The following is a 12,195-nucleotide window of genomic DNA, read 5'->3' on the forward strand; positions in this document are numbered from 1 at the left end:
AAAGAAAGAACGAGAAAGAAGGAAAGAGAAAAAGAAGAAATAGGAGGATGAAAAATCAGGAGCCCAAATGAACATGAAGTGTGTTTATCTGTCTGTAATGATCCCTTCATAATGTTTACAATGGAAGTGATGGAGGACTAAATCCACAGTCCTCCTTCTGTGTTAAAAAAAGAAAGTATTTTTAAAATTTGATCTGAAGCTTCAGTCGTCCAGATGAGTCAAATCTTCATCGTCTATGTTTCAACGTTACAGTGTTTTCAGTGTCAAAGTCTCTCTTTGGAGCTGACTATTGTTTTAAGGCAAAATTGGAAACACTGTGAACTTTATCCTTTAACTGCAAATAACACAACATGAATACAGAGCTGCACACTATCCAGGCAGGTATCAGAGAGTGATGGTGCTCACCGACAGCAGCCGTCCACATGTGGAGGCCAGCGAAAAGGCTTCATCGCACGAGGAGCAGCCAAATAACCCTCGAATCGCTAGACGCGAGTCAGCCACCGGGGTCTCGCTGATCAAGAGATCCAGGGTCGAGGAGGACGCAGGCAGGGATGCGGGGAGGTTTACAGACAAGGTGAGGTGGAGGAAGACGGAGGTTTTTACAATAGAGCAACTATGTGGGAGACATCATGGAGACACTGAGGATACATCCACTTCCAGGTCAAACAAACTGCCGTTAGCTCAGAAAGGTAAGTCCCAGGAAAACTGATAGCACTGAGCGTGGTAGAGTTGGTGTTAAGCTGAATGAAAGGAGCAACAGGTGAAGAGGAGGAGGAGGGAGGAGAAAGGGGAAGACCGGTGCTGGTTGGACTGATTATAATCCTCTTACTCTCTTAAGGTCACAGACAGATTTAAGGCCAGTCTACTGTCTTAATATACAGCCTTCACACCTCATGTGTATGGGAAGTGAATCAATTATACTGCAGCTATTGTTTTTATTTTTTTTTTTTACTTTTTAAAACAGGATAAAGGGTGTAGGCATTTCCAGGTTTTGTTTCAGAAGTAAGAAAACCTCAAAATCCCACTGACATTTGCAGTTATTTAAACAACTAAAGATCCAGCGGGTTAGGGTTAAGTCCTGTTTCAGACAGAGGCTGAACTGAGCGGCTGCATAAAGGACCGATATAAGATAAATAAGGAGTTTTTAACTGGAAATCAGGCAAAGATATTCCAGTAGAGCCTCAGAATATACACTGAACAAAAATATATCTGTGTTAGTGAGCAATTCTCCTTTGCCGAGATAATCCATCCCACCTCACAGGTGTGGCATATCAAGATGCTGATTAGACAGCATGAATATTGCACAGGTGTGCCTTAGGCTGGCCACAATAAAAGGCCACTCTGAAATGTGCAGTTTGGCTTTATTGAAGGGGTCTGGGGGGGGGGGGGGGGGGGGGGGGGGGTCAGAACACCAGTCAGTATCTGGTGTGACCACCATTTGCATAACCCTGCTAAACCATCTCCTTCGCATAGAGTCGATCAGGTTGTTGATTGTGGCCAGTTAACAGTATCCAGCAACTTCACACAACCATTGAAGAAGAGTGGACCAACATTCCACTGGGCACAATCAACAACCTGATCAACTCTATGCGCTGGAAATGTGCATGACCGTGGCCGTAGCTACCATTGAGGACACCGAGGTCATGTCCTCGGTATTTTTTTCTTGAAGTTTCGTTTCATTTTGAAGTGAAAACAGCTGACGAGACAATTATCCTTGCATCAACGGACAGTCACGTGACACGTACTTGCAGATACTGCTGCCATGTCAAAACCAAAGTAATCGGCTATAGCCAGCGGTGGAGTGAGGCCTTGAAATCGCCAGAAATATGTCTACATTTGTGAATTGGACTTGACCCGATTTTGCAAACTGTTCATTCATTGGATGAGCCCTTTTCTCCATTTCCCAGCAGGCCGTGCTCCATTCCACATTTTAAGGACAAACAAAGAAAATAATATATTGCAGTTATAATTTTTAAATATACAACCATGGAAGTTGTAGAATACTGAAATAGGAGTTGATTTAAGTTGCAAAATTGGAAGTGATAAGAAAGAACTGGACCACAAGAGTGAGCATGACTGAGAAATGCACAGCAAGAAAGCGTTATATAAATACATCATGGATTACATTGAACTGATATATAAATTGTGGTCTCATTTTTTACCTCAGTATTTGAAAAATCCTGGCTACGGCCTTGTGCATGACACGTCCTCTTGAAGGTTTTGGACTGTTAGACGGTCAAAACAAGCCAACTGTAGACATTACAAAGGCCTCTGAGAGATTTTAAGTTCTATTTTATCAGTATTTTCTTAGTAAGGTTTATGTTCGTTCCTGACTGGGGTAAGAGCATAAACCATCTGGTCCCAGTTGGTGGAAACAATCTTAATACGTGGTATGTCCAGTCTTTGTAGGTTTCAGTTGGGTAGATTAACTGATAATGAAAATAAGTGTTGCTGCAGCCCTACCATCAATTAACAAGCAGCCACGATTGTAAAGAGCAATCATGTACTGTAATCATGTCCTAGGAACAAATGTAAAGTCATCAAAACTGATTCCAAAAAACGCTACCTACAGTCCAATTTTCACCTCCTGCACCAACAACAAAACTTTATATTTGCCTCAGTGATGATACATTACACAACAATTCCAACATTTATCACTAAAACGCAGCAGTAACTGCACAAAAACCCTGAAGAAACACAGCTATCATGCTTTGACAAAAAGGAAGACCACATGAGCTCAAACACACACAGACACACAGACAGAAATATTTCTCGACAGTATCTAATCTCACCACTATCTGTCTCGTGATTTCAAAAAAACAACCCATTCACAACCAGCCTTAGCAACACATGAGCTGTTTGTTTTCCCCCGATCCACACAGTGAAAACTCAATAAGTGACACATCTTCAATAGCCAATCAGCCATTACGAGGCACCCTCATAAATACAGTCAGACATGGCTCACAGCTAATCACAGAGATCAATAACAACTGTTCAGTCAGTAATATAACTCTTCTTTTCTGGCACTGTGTGTGTTAAACATGCTTTACGGGGACGCTGGTGTTTATGAGGACCTGTATACAGTAAATGAGCCTGAGGCCAAGTTTGCAGCTTTTGTCTCTGTGATACCCGACACGTGACCCATACATGCCTCAACAGGTAGAAACAAAGCTTCAAATGTCTCAGAGGAAAAGGGCAAGAATGGTATTTTTTAATCTTATGAACAGCGGAGGCAAAATCATATCTTATGATAATATTTGTGACCTTTTTTTTAACCTTTAATCAAGTCATGGCAGCTAAAACACAGACCTGGAGAAGAAGACTATCATTATGTGCAAAACAAATGGCATGCTGCCCCTTCAGTAAGGACAAAAATAAACAGAAAAATATATCTTATACACACATCTCAAAAAAATATCTGTAGCACTGTAGCTTTTCAGTCAAACTGGGCCGACTTATTAGAGAAATGTACCTCATTACATGCATTTCCACCAAATACTTTTGATATACTACTACTTCCTAATTTCTTTTGTCATTTCCTTTTCTAATCTGTCAGTGGTCGAACTGTTAAGTTTCACTATATGTATGTGTGTCTCACACAATGTCATGATAAGTAAAAGAGAAAACATGAATCAACAGATTTAATTTTATTCATATTTTATTTAAACAGGGGCAGCTAGCAATAAAAAATTAGCCTTTGCATAAAACAAGAAGAGATGACATGCACTGGGTTTCAGTAAGTTACTATTTTCCGCCAGTAGTCATTGTTGATCTTTGGGTCCCTTTTGACCCAGGAGGACAACAGAGCTATATAGCTATAGTATAATGTAAATGAACCATATTGACCATAATTTCCCCTAAATATGGGTAACACCTGTGGTAGTAAACTGGAATCAAGTTCGCTAAAAACATCTAACACAGAACTGGGTGATTATTTATACATTATGCTTTAAAAACAGTCAAACCAGACCTGGTCAATTTTGACCCAGGAGGACAAAAGTCACAGGAAGACGAATGGGAGGGATAAATAACTAACAATACACACTAGTATATAACCTATACCTATACCTATACTCAACAGTACAGTATGTCAGATTGTTCACATTCATGTTTGGACAAGAACAGTAAATAAAAATAAGATATTCTAGTGTTAGCAGTCTTTAACAACTCCATTTCTCCAAAGAGATTTCATGCAGCTGAAGATTTTTTTTTCATTTGATTCAATAGACCAACGCTGGTGTTTGCTGAGTAAGAAACCCTCATTCAAAATTCAATTGACATCTGTGGAAGGTGGCCGCAGACTTAGGCCAGAGGCTCTGCTTCCCAGCTGAGATTGTGTCGACCAACCTTCCACCAAACCTCACAATATGGTCGGCCTCACTCCAGCTCATCTACATCACTGAGCTCACAGTTCCCTGGGAGGATGCAGTGAAGGAGGCCTACAAAAGCAAGAAGCTGAGGTACGCAGAGCTGGCAGCTGATGTGCAACAGCTAGGCTCGACAGCAAAGGTCTGACCGGTTGAAGTAGGCTGTAGAGGGTTCATCGCCACATCAACATCAAAACTACTCCTGGAGATGGGAGTGCGAGGGAAGGTCCACCAGCAAGCGGTCAAAGAACTGGACTGCTGAAATGGGGAGCCAGTAGGGCTGGGTATCGGTACTCGATACCTTTAAAGTATTAACCAAAATAAATCGATACCAAGTAGTATCGAAAAGTCTCCTGTCAAACTATACTTGCAATCAATCCTTTTTCACCCAGAGCTAGAAAATTTGTATGGACTTGCTCACAGCCAATCAACGCAATCAAGTGTTCTTCAATTAATACATATAAATAATTTCAAGACTTTCAAAATGCATATGTGTAATAATCAAGTCATTTAGATGAGGTGTGGTTGCATTTTATGCAATTTAATGCTTCTATTCACATGATGGTCAATGAAGTACTCAACTGGTATCAGTATCACTAGGAGCCAGTGGCTGTGGATTAAGAGAAAGGACTCCACCTGGGCCCCCAAGTGAGCTTAGCATCTAAGGGTTGAGCCCAGGACGCCAGGATTCACTGACGAACCCTCTTGAGGTGTCATGGGCCTATCAGCGAAACTCCGTCGAAGGAGGACGTCCACTTAACAACCCAGAGGATGCCATCACTCACTTGACCATCCCCCAGAGTCCTGATAGCATGACTAAAGTGTGCAACTAATGGATAATAACATCTAGTCCTACACAATAGATCTGTAGTACTTTGAATAACTAACAATCCAGACTGAATATAACCTTATTCAACAGTACAGTATCACGTTGTCCACCCAACATGTTTAGACAAGGACAGTCATTTAAAAGAGGTGTTGCAATAAAACATTGACATTTGTAGTCATTTAATTTCGGGCTCTATTAATCACAACTGTCAGGCAGTTGCTTTTCTAATTCTTCCCTCGTTTCCTGGATGGCCTATCCCACTTTCGACCTCCTACAGTAAATGTCAGCTCTCCCTCTCTCTCCAGTGAATATCTTTTCGTGAGGCGTCATATCAATTAGATCTCCAAAACTTGGCTTAAAGTCTTTGCGCCGCTTGAGCCTCCCTGCCTAATCATGCTTGGACGCTTGCCAGTTGTACTTCCAAAAAAGGTGGTGCCACGGGGGATTATTTTTACCCCTTTAAACTGCCTAAAATACTTGTAGACTTTCCCTCTCTTCCTTCACACCAATAGTCCTGCAGGCTACAGACTCCAGGATCCTGCTGGTCTCTACTGTTCTTTTATTGGTTTTCTGCCTTCATTAGCCTTTGATTTTTAAGATGTCACAGTAGGAGAAGAACATGTGTATAAATGTGTGTAAATAATAAAACGACTAATGGCTGAATTAAAGTTAGCTTGCCTCAAGGTTTATGTATTAGTTAAACTTATGCTTTCCCATCTAGGACAAATCAAACTGTCTGCTGTCAAAAAGGCCTTCAGCAGACCTTCCAAACCACTGTGATGATACTGATATAATAATAAGACTGCAAGGGGATAGTTTGGTGAGACAGGCTTATTCATTTTCTTCAGAGGAGTTAGATTACAAGTTTGATACCATGATATGTGTCAGAATTGGAGCCATAGCTAGGAGGCAATCTTGACATAAAAAACAGTTCTGTTTAAAGCTCAAAACTATGCCAACCAACACCTCAAAGTGTGTTAATTACCACTTTGTAATAAATTTTAATGTTTAATCTATACACAAAGTAAATGGCTATTGTATTTTAAGAAGCGTTACACAGTGGAAGACCTTTGATTTGTGACTTTATGTCTACTTATTAAAGGATTTTACTGGTGATTCTCTATATTTGTCTTATTGTCAGTAAATCTCATGTTCCTCTTAATGTCCTACACTGTAAATGTGCACGATTCAAAGTTGGTTGACTTAATTCAGTCACAGGTTGTCCATTCAGTTCTTCGCTTCACAGCCATCCCTGGGCTCGTGTTACGTAAAAGTGGCAATCTCACACATCTTCATTTCTTTCTCTCATATGACATTAAGCAGTAATTTCAGGTGTGTTTTTTGGACCTCGCTCTCAGTGATCCAAACTGTCCCATCACGGATCAAGCGGATCATCCACTCTGATGAGTCACAAACTGCGCAGCTTGTGATTTGAATGCATGGTGTGAAAGTCGCCACCTTGTTCCTAATAATCATAATACTGCAAATGTAAAAGCTTTCATGAGCAGGCCACAGGCTCAGTCACCAATGTGTTCCCTAATTTGGTGATAGATAGTGACTTTGCATTTATTTTAATGAAAATCTTCGAGATTGTAATGATAGGTTTAAATGTGAGGAAAACAGACCACTGGTAATGAACTGGTACTGGTATCTAAGAGTCAGTATTGGTACTATGTCCCACACCTACCTGGCCTCTCTTAAACTCTGAATGATGTGATTGTTAGTCTTATAATATCACTGAATTAGTTGCATATTTAATAAGCAATGCTAGTAAATAAGTAAACTAAGTTCTGATAAACAAATGTGTTTTCGGTTTTTGGACTTTTTCTCTAATCTTTGATTTTTTCTGAAATATTGGATCATTTGAACATTTATTGAAATGAAATTATGTGAGAAGTTTAGAAGGAAAAATCACTATTTATTGGAGCTGTTAACAACTCATAGACATCTGAAATGTGAGCAGACTACACACTGCTTTTTGGTTTCATCTTTAACAATGTGTTGTATTTTAAAAGCTTGTTATATTATCCATTGTGTCAAATCTTCATCTGAAAAGTAACTAAAGCTGTCAAATAAATGTAGTGGAGTAGAAAGTACAATATTTCCCTCTGAGATCTAGAAAGTAGCATCACATGAAATACAGTAAAGTACAAATACCTCAAACTGTACACAGAGTACTAGTCAGCTTACTTTCCACCACTGGCCCAATCATGCATGTGATCCTGCTTTCAACCAAAACTGTTGCATGAATCTTAATAATAATTAAAAGCCAAACCACCACCACACTGAACTCACCTGCTGCTCATCCTCCGTCTCCAGCTTTGGTGCAGATGTTGCAGCTTCTCCTCCGCTGCTGCTGCTCGGAGCCTCGGCCAGCATCTCCAGGCACGCGGACCCCAGAGAGGAGCTCTTATGGTGGGACTGCACCAGTTGAGCCACCGTGTGCTTGATCGGGCTCGCGGTCTTCTGCTTGGAAGACGACTGCAGGGCCGTTTTGCCGCAGAGCTGAGCCTCCTTCGTCTCTACATCCAGCGGAGAGGAGAAGAGGAGGTCGGGCTGCGAGGAGGAGATCACCCGGTCCATTACGCTCTCCTTCCGCTTCATCTTCTTGAACATCCACATGCCTTTCTCCTTCTTGTCGTCGGGCTCTCTGGCGCCCAGCTTGGGGCTGAGCAGCGGCTTGGCTTTGGCTTGAAATTGTTTCCACAGAGTGTTTTGTGGGTTTGAGCAGCTCTCATTCTCGTCCACGTCGCTCCTCTCCATCCTCCGCCGCCGCGCACAGCTCCGCTCTCTGATCCGCCGTCAAACTTCCGCAGGCTGGGTGTTTGCTCCTCTAGCCGTGCACGGAGGTAAACACTGAAACACGGGCTCAAAACAATGTGGACATGTTTTCTGAATCCACTGCAGGCTCGTCCAGCCCCCTTTCCACGGAGATATTTACAAGCCGCGGAGGGCAGGGCATGGATCCATGAGGCAGGGCCGGCTTTAGCGTTTTTGTAGCCCTAATCCGCCCACCACGCCCCTAACTTTGAAGTACTGGCACAATGGCATCAGCTCCAATTAAAAACCTTTTGTAGTTATTTTTAGGTAGACTTATCAGGGTCTTTTGTGTGTGTGTGTGTGTGTGTGTGTGTGTGTGTGTGTGTGTGTGTGTGTTGCCAACTTTGGTTTAAAAGGAAATAATACAGTGTAATTTAATACTCCTAATACAAATCTTCAAGCAAAAGGGCTTGATTGTCCGTATCAAACATTAACTACATTTATTTTATATCTGAATGTACAGATAAAAAAAGCTATTAAAATTAACTCCTGTAAGCTTTTCAATATGTTAATTTGATTATTTCTTTTTCTTTTACTACACCTTTTACTCCCCCTGGTGTTAGATCACAGGTAACAGTGTTGTTAACTTGCTGTAAACAGTGTTGGAGAGTAACTAGTTACATGTAAAGACGTTACTTAATTTAATTAGAAAATAAATGTAAGTGTATTCTGTTACAGTTGATGAGAAAAGAATGTGTTATTAAATTACAGTTACTGATGAAAATGTTGATGATTACAAAGGAGGTTATATCTGAAGTCAGACCTTTAAGATTTTACTCAGGTTTTTTCCTCATTTTTTAATATTTAACATGTTACTGAATACATATATTGCTGTTTTTAATTCTTTGAAATCAATATTTTTATATAAATTTAGTAAATAAATCATGACGTGGGTTTATTTGGAGCACACATGGAGTCACAGTACCAATTAAACCCACTTTATTCATCAAATATCTTTATTTTATATTCCAAAATCTACATGAACTAATGAATACATTTTCAAATGAGAGATAAAGAAATGATCTCCCTTATAAATCATATCACTATCAATGAAAAATAGCTGGACTTAGATGTTGTTGCTTAAGGTGGAACACACCTAACAGCTGAAAACATTGGTTAGAAAATTTGAAAAGTCATCAAAAATGTAGATTCTTCTACACGCTTGGAGGGGGAGGGTGGTAGTCTTTAGTTTCTCAGCACTAGATGCAACTAAATCCTACAAACTGAACCTTTAAGACAACTGGATACCATTTTTCCAAGAGGCCATTTGCAGTACTGCAGTGTAAAAACCCTTTTAGCCACAAAAAGCTTTTTTTCAATATGGTAAATGGCACTTTTCTAGTCTTCAGACCACTCAAAGCACTTTTACACTACATGTCAAATTCCCCCATTCACACACATTCATACACCGTTTGTCGCAACCATCGGGAGCAATTTGGAGTTAAGTATCTTGCCCAAGGATAGATCGACATATGGACTGAACGAATCAAACCGCCTTTCTTCTGCTTAGTGGCCTTCACTCTACCTCCTGAGCCACAGTCTTCATTACCACCGTTATATACCCGTTGACATGACACCTCAAACTGCAAATAAGGTCATTTATGTCTCTCTGTTTTATGATTTTTTATGTTTTATGTTTTATATTTGTAAAACTGTCCCCAAAGCTAAAGCTGTAAAGTCAACAGGAGAATCACTACTGCACATTTTCAGTGAGCTGCAAACCTGAAAGCACGACACGTTTTTTGGCTCATGCACCACACAAGCAATTTTTTATGTGATTGAATCAAGCCCCCAGGAACAGCACTGTGAAGCCAATTATAGGGATTACGTACATAAAGGGACATATATACAGATTATGTACCCACAGTATAGTGTGTGTTCCTTGTTTTCTATATTCAGATGTATGCAACACAGGAGCCCGAGGCAAATTTCCCCTTGGTCACGATAAAGCGTATTTTATCTAATTTAGCTCAGAACTGCTGTGCCTGAACATAGCCTCACATAGCCACTAGCCTGTTTGTAGATTCTCAGTAAAAGGTCTTTGCCCCAAAAGACTAAATAAAGGCTTGAGATCTTATTATGGAGGATTTGAAGTTCCTTAATTCAAACAAATGGAACAAAATGAAATACACTGTTATCCGTTTCCTTTTCTCTGAATGCATTTACTTTGTCATAATTAAATGAAAAACATGTTAAATGACAATGATATAGCTTTTTGTCTCTTTTAACCATATTAAAGGAGCAGTGTGTAGGGTTTAATGGCACCTAGTGATCAAAATACTTTAAACCTGCACTAATCATTTTTTGTTTAAAATATTAAAAATGACTCAAATGACAATGAGTATGTGAAAGGGGTCTCTATAACAAACCTACAGAGATTTAGTGGAGAATTTAGCAGTTAAAGAGCCAGATATTTCCCCCAGGAGCTGGTGGAGACCAAACACAGAGCTAAAAGAGAGTGGATATTGTACTAACGTTCATCCAATTGAATGAAACATGTTCTCCATCAAAACATTAAAAGCCTATAAAATGTCAATATTGTGTTTTCAGCTTGCTCTGCTGCCCCCAAGTGGCCAAAAATAATAATTAATTCAACTTTTAGTCAGTAATTTAACTGAATTAATTTTACATTGCAGGGAGGAACGTTGCAACCTCCTCCCCTCCTCTTCTTCTGTATTTGTCTTGAATAATAGTTCACAATAAACAAATCTTCCAGATGTTGGGACAGTGTGGACTTTGAGACAACCTTCCCGTGCTTTTGACAAATTTGCATTAAAAGGACTTACAATCAATTCATGACAAAAAGTCAATTACACTATTATTAAATTAAACATTTAAATTAAACAGAATTATCTCCAACATTGATTAAAGGTCTTTGTGCATGTTTGAGTCCAGAGATACGTGGAAAAAACAACACTGTAAGAGGAAAAAAGCTTTATTTTTTGCCATGTAAACAAACAATATTATTATTACTATTATCATTATTATTATCATCATAATCATAAAGCATAGATTGTTGATATTACTGGAGTTATGGCAGTGTGTGTGGAGGCTTTACTTGAAGTGTATATTATGCACACAAACTTTAAAACATGTGCTCTGAACATTGACTTGGTTTTTATGTATGCAGATATCAGATAGATTTAATTTTCACAGTTATGATTGTACACTGCAATCAGCAAATTTTCTACTACTTTATTATCTACTGTAAGAAAGTGATTGTCTGAAGAATGCATGTATTTATAACAGCTGTACTGATGGCCTTAAACTCCTCATAATCAGAGATGGAGATGGAAAAGTTACTGACGGTATGCCACTGTTGCTTTGTTGTACTGTTTCTGACACTGTCTAAATTTCAACACAATCTCTTTGGTCACTGAAGCTCATCTTTCATCGTCTTTCTCTCCCGACTACCAACTTTCACCTGGAACAGCCCAAAATCCCTCAGTGTACAGAAGCCACTATTTAAATTAAGGGGTTGTAATTGATATTTATATATAACACCGCAGTCTGATCTGTCAGTGTATAATGTGGTTATGGCTCATAGTGATGAACCTACAGAGAATTATCAGAGGCTCTGCAGCTCCTCTCAGCTTTACAAAGCTTTATAGTTGAGTTTCAGCTCATTGTTTAACTGTCCGGCTGAAATTTTACTGTTTTGGTTCACTCTCAGCGCTCTCATAGCGTCGTTTTCAGAGAAAAAGATGCAACAAAAAAAAAAGTAGTAGTCGGCATTTAGCAGCTAAAGAGCCAGATATTTCCCTAATGAGTTGGTAGAGAGCTAAAAGACAGTGAATATTGGACTTATGAATAACAAATGAATGATAATGTTGGTCAGTTACTGCTGGATGTGGAAACAAGTTTAACATATCAACCTTTGTAGTGAAAACCTGATCCAAAGCTATGGCTTACTATTGCTGTTAGCCACATTAGCTATGGCTACACAGTGACATACCATCATCAGCATAAGTCAATAAGACGTCTCACATTGTGGTGTAAAGAGGTAAATGACAGTAAAACACGAGTAACATACTGTACTGTTCTTAGTGCTTAAAAGTCTTTAGAAGGAAAACCCACAGCAGCACTCACAATCACAATGATGAACCACCAACCAACCACCGTTCAGTCTCAGTGTAACTCTACACATCAGTGCCAACGAAATCAGTGCATAAACTAATA

At 39.6% G+C, this 12,195-nt stretch overlaps 1 protein-coding gene across 2 annotated transcripts in view; it reads right to left on the minus strand.

Annotated features, from left to right (window-relative positions):
• The window catches only part of LOC133995538 (multiple C2 and transmembrane domain-containing protein 1-like), a 52,770-nt gene extending 44,811 nt beyond the window's left edge, over positions 1-7,959 (minus strand). Inside the window, exon 1 of one of the 2 annotated variants that reach the window (XM_062434982.1) lies at positions 7,492-7,959. In XM_062434982.1, the coding sequence (XP_062290966.1) occupies positions 7,492-7,959 (468 nt within the window). Of the gene's footprint in view, positions 1-7,482 lie in introns of both variants that reach the window. The other variant, XM_062434981.1, reaches the window with a different exon arrangement.
• Between the last annotated feature and the right edge of the window lie 4,236 nt (positions 7,960-12,195).

The sequence above is a fragment of the Scomber scombrus genome, chromosome 15 (genome assembly GCF_963691925.1).
Source record: "Scomber scombrus chromosome 15, fScoSco1.1, whole genome shotgun sequence".
Taxonomy (NCBI): Eukaryota; Metazoa; Chordata; class Actinopteri; order Scombriformes; family Scombridae; genus Scomber; species Scomber scombrus.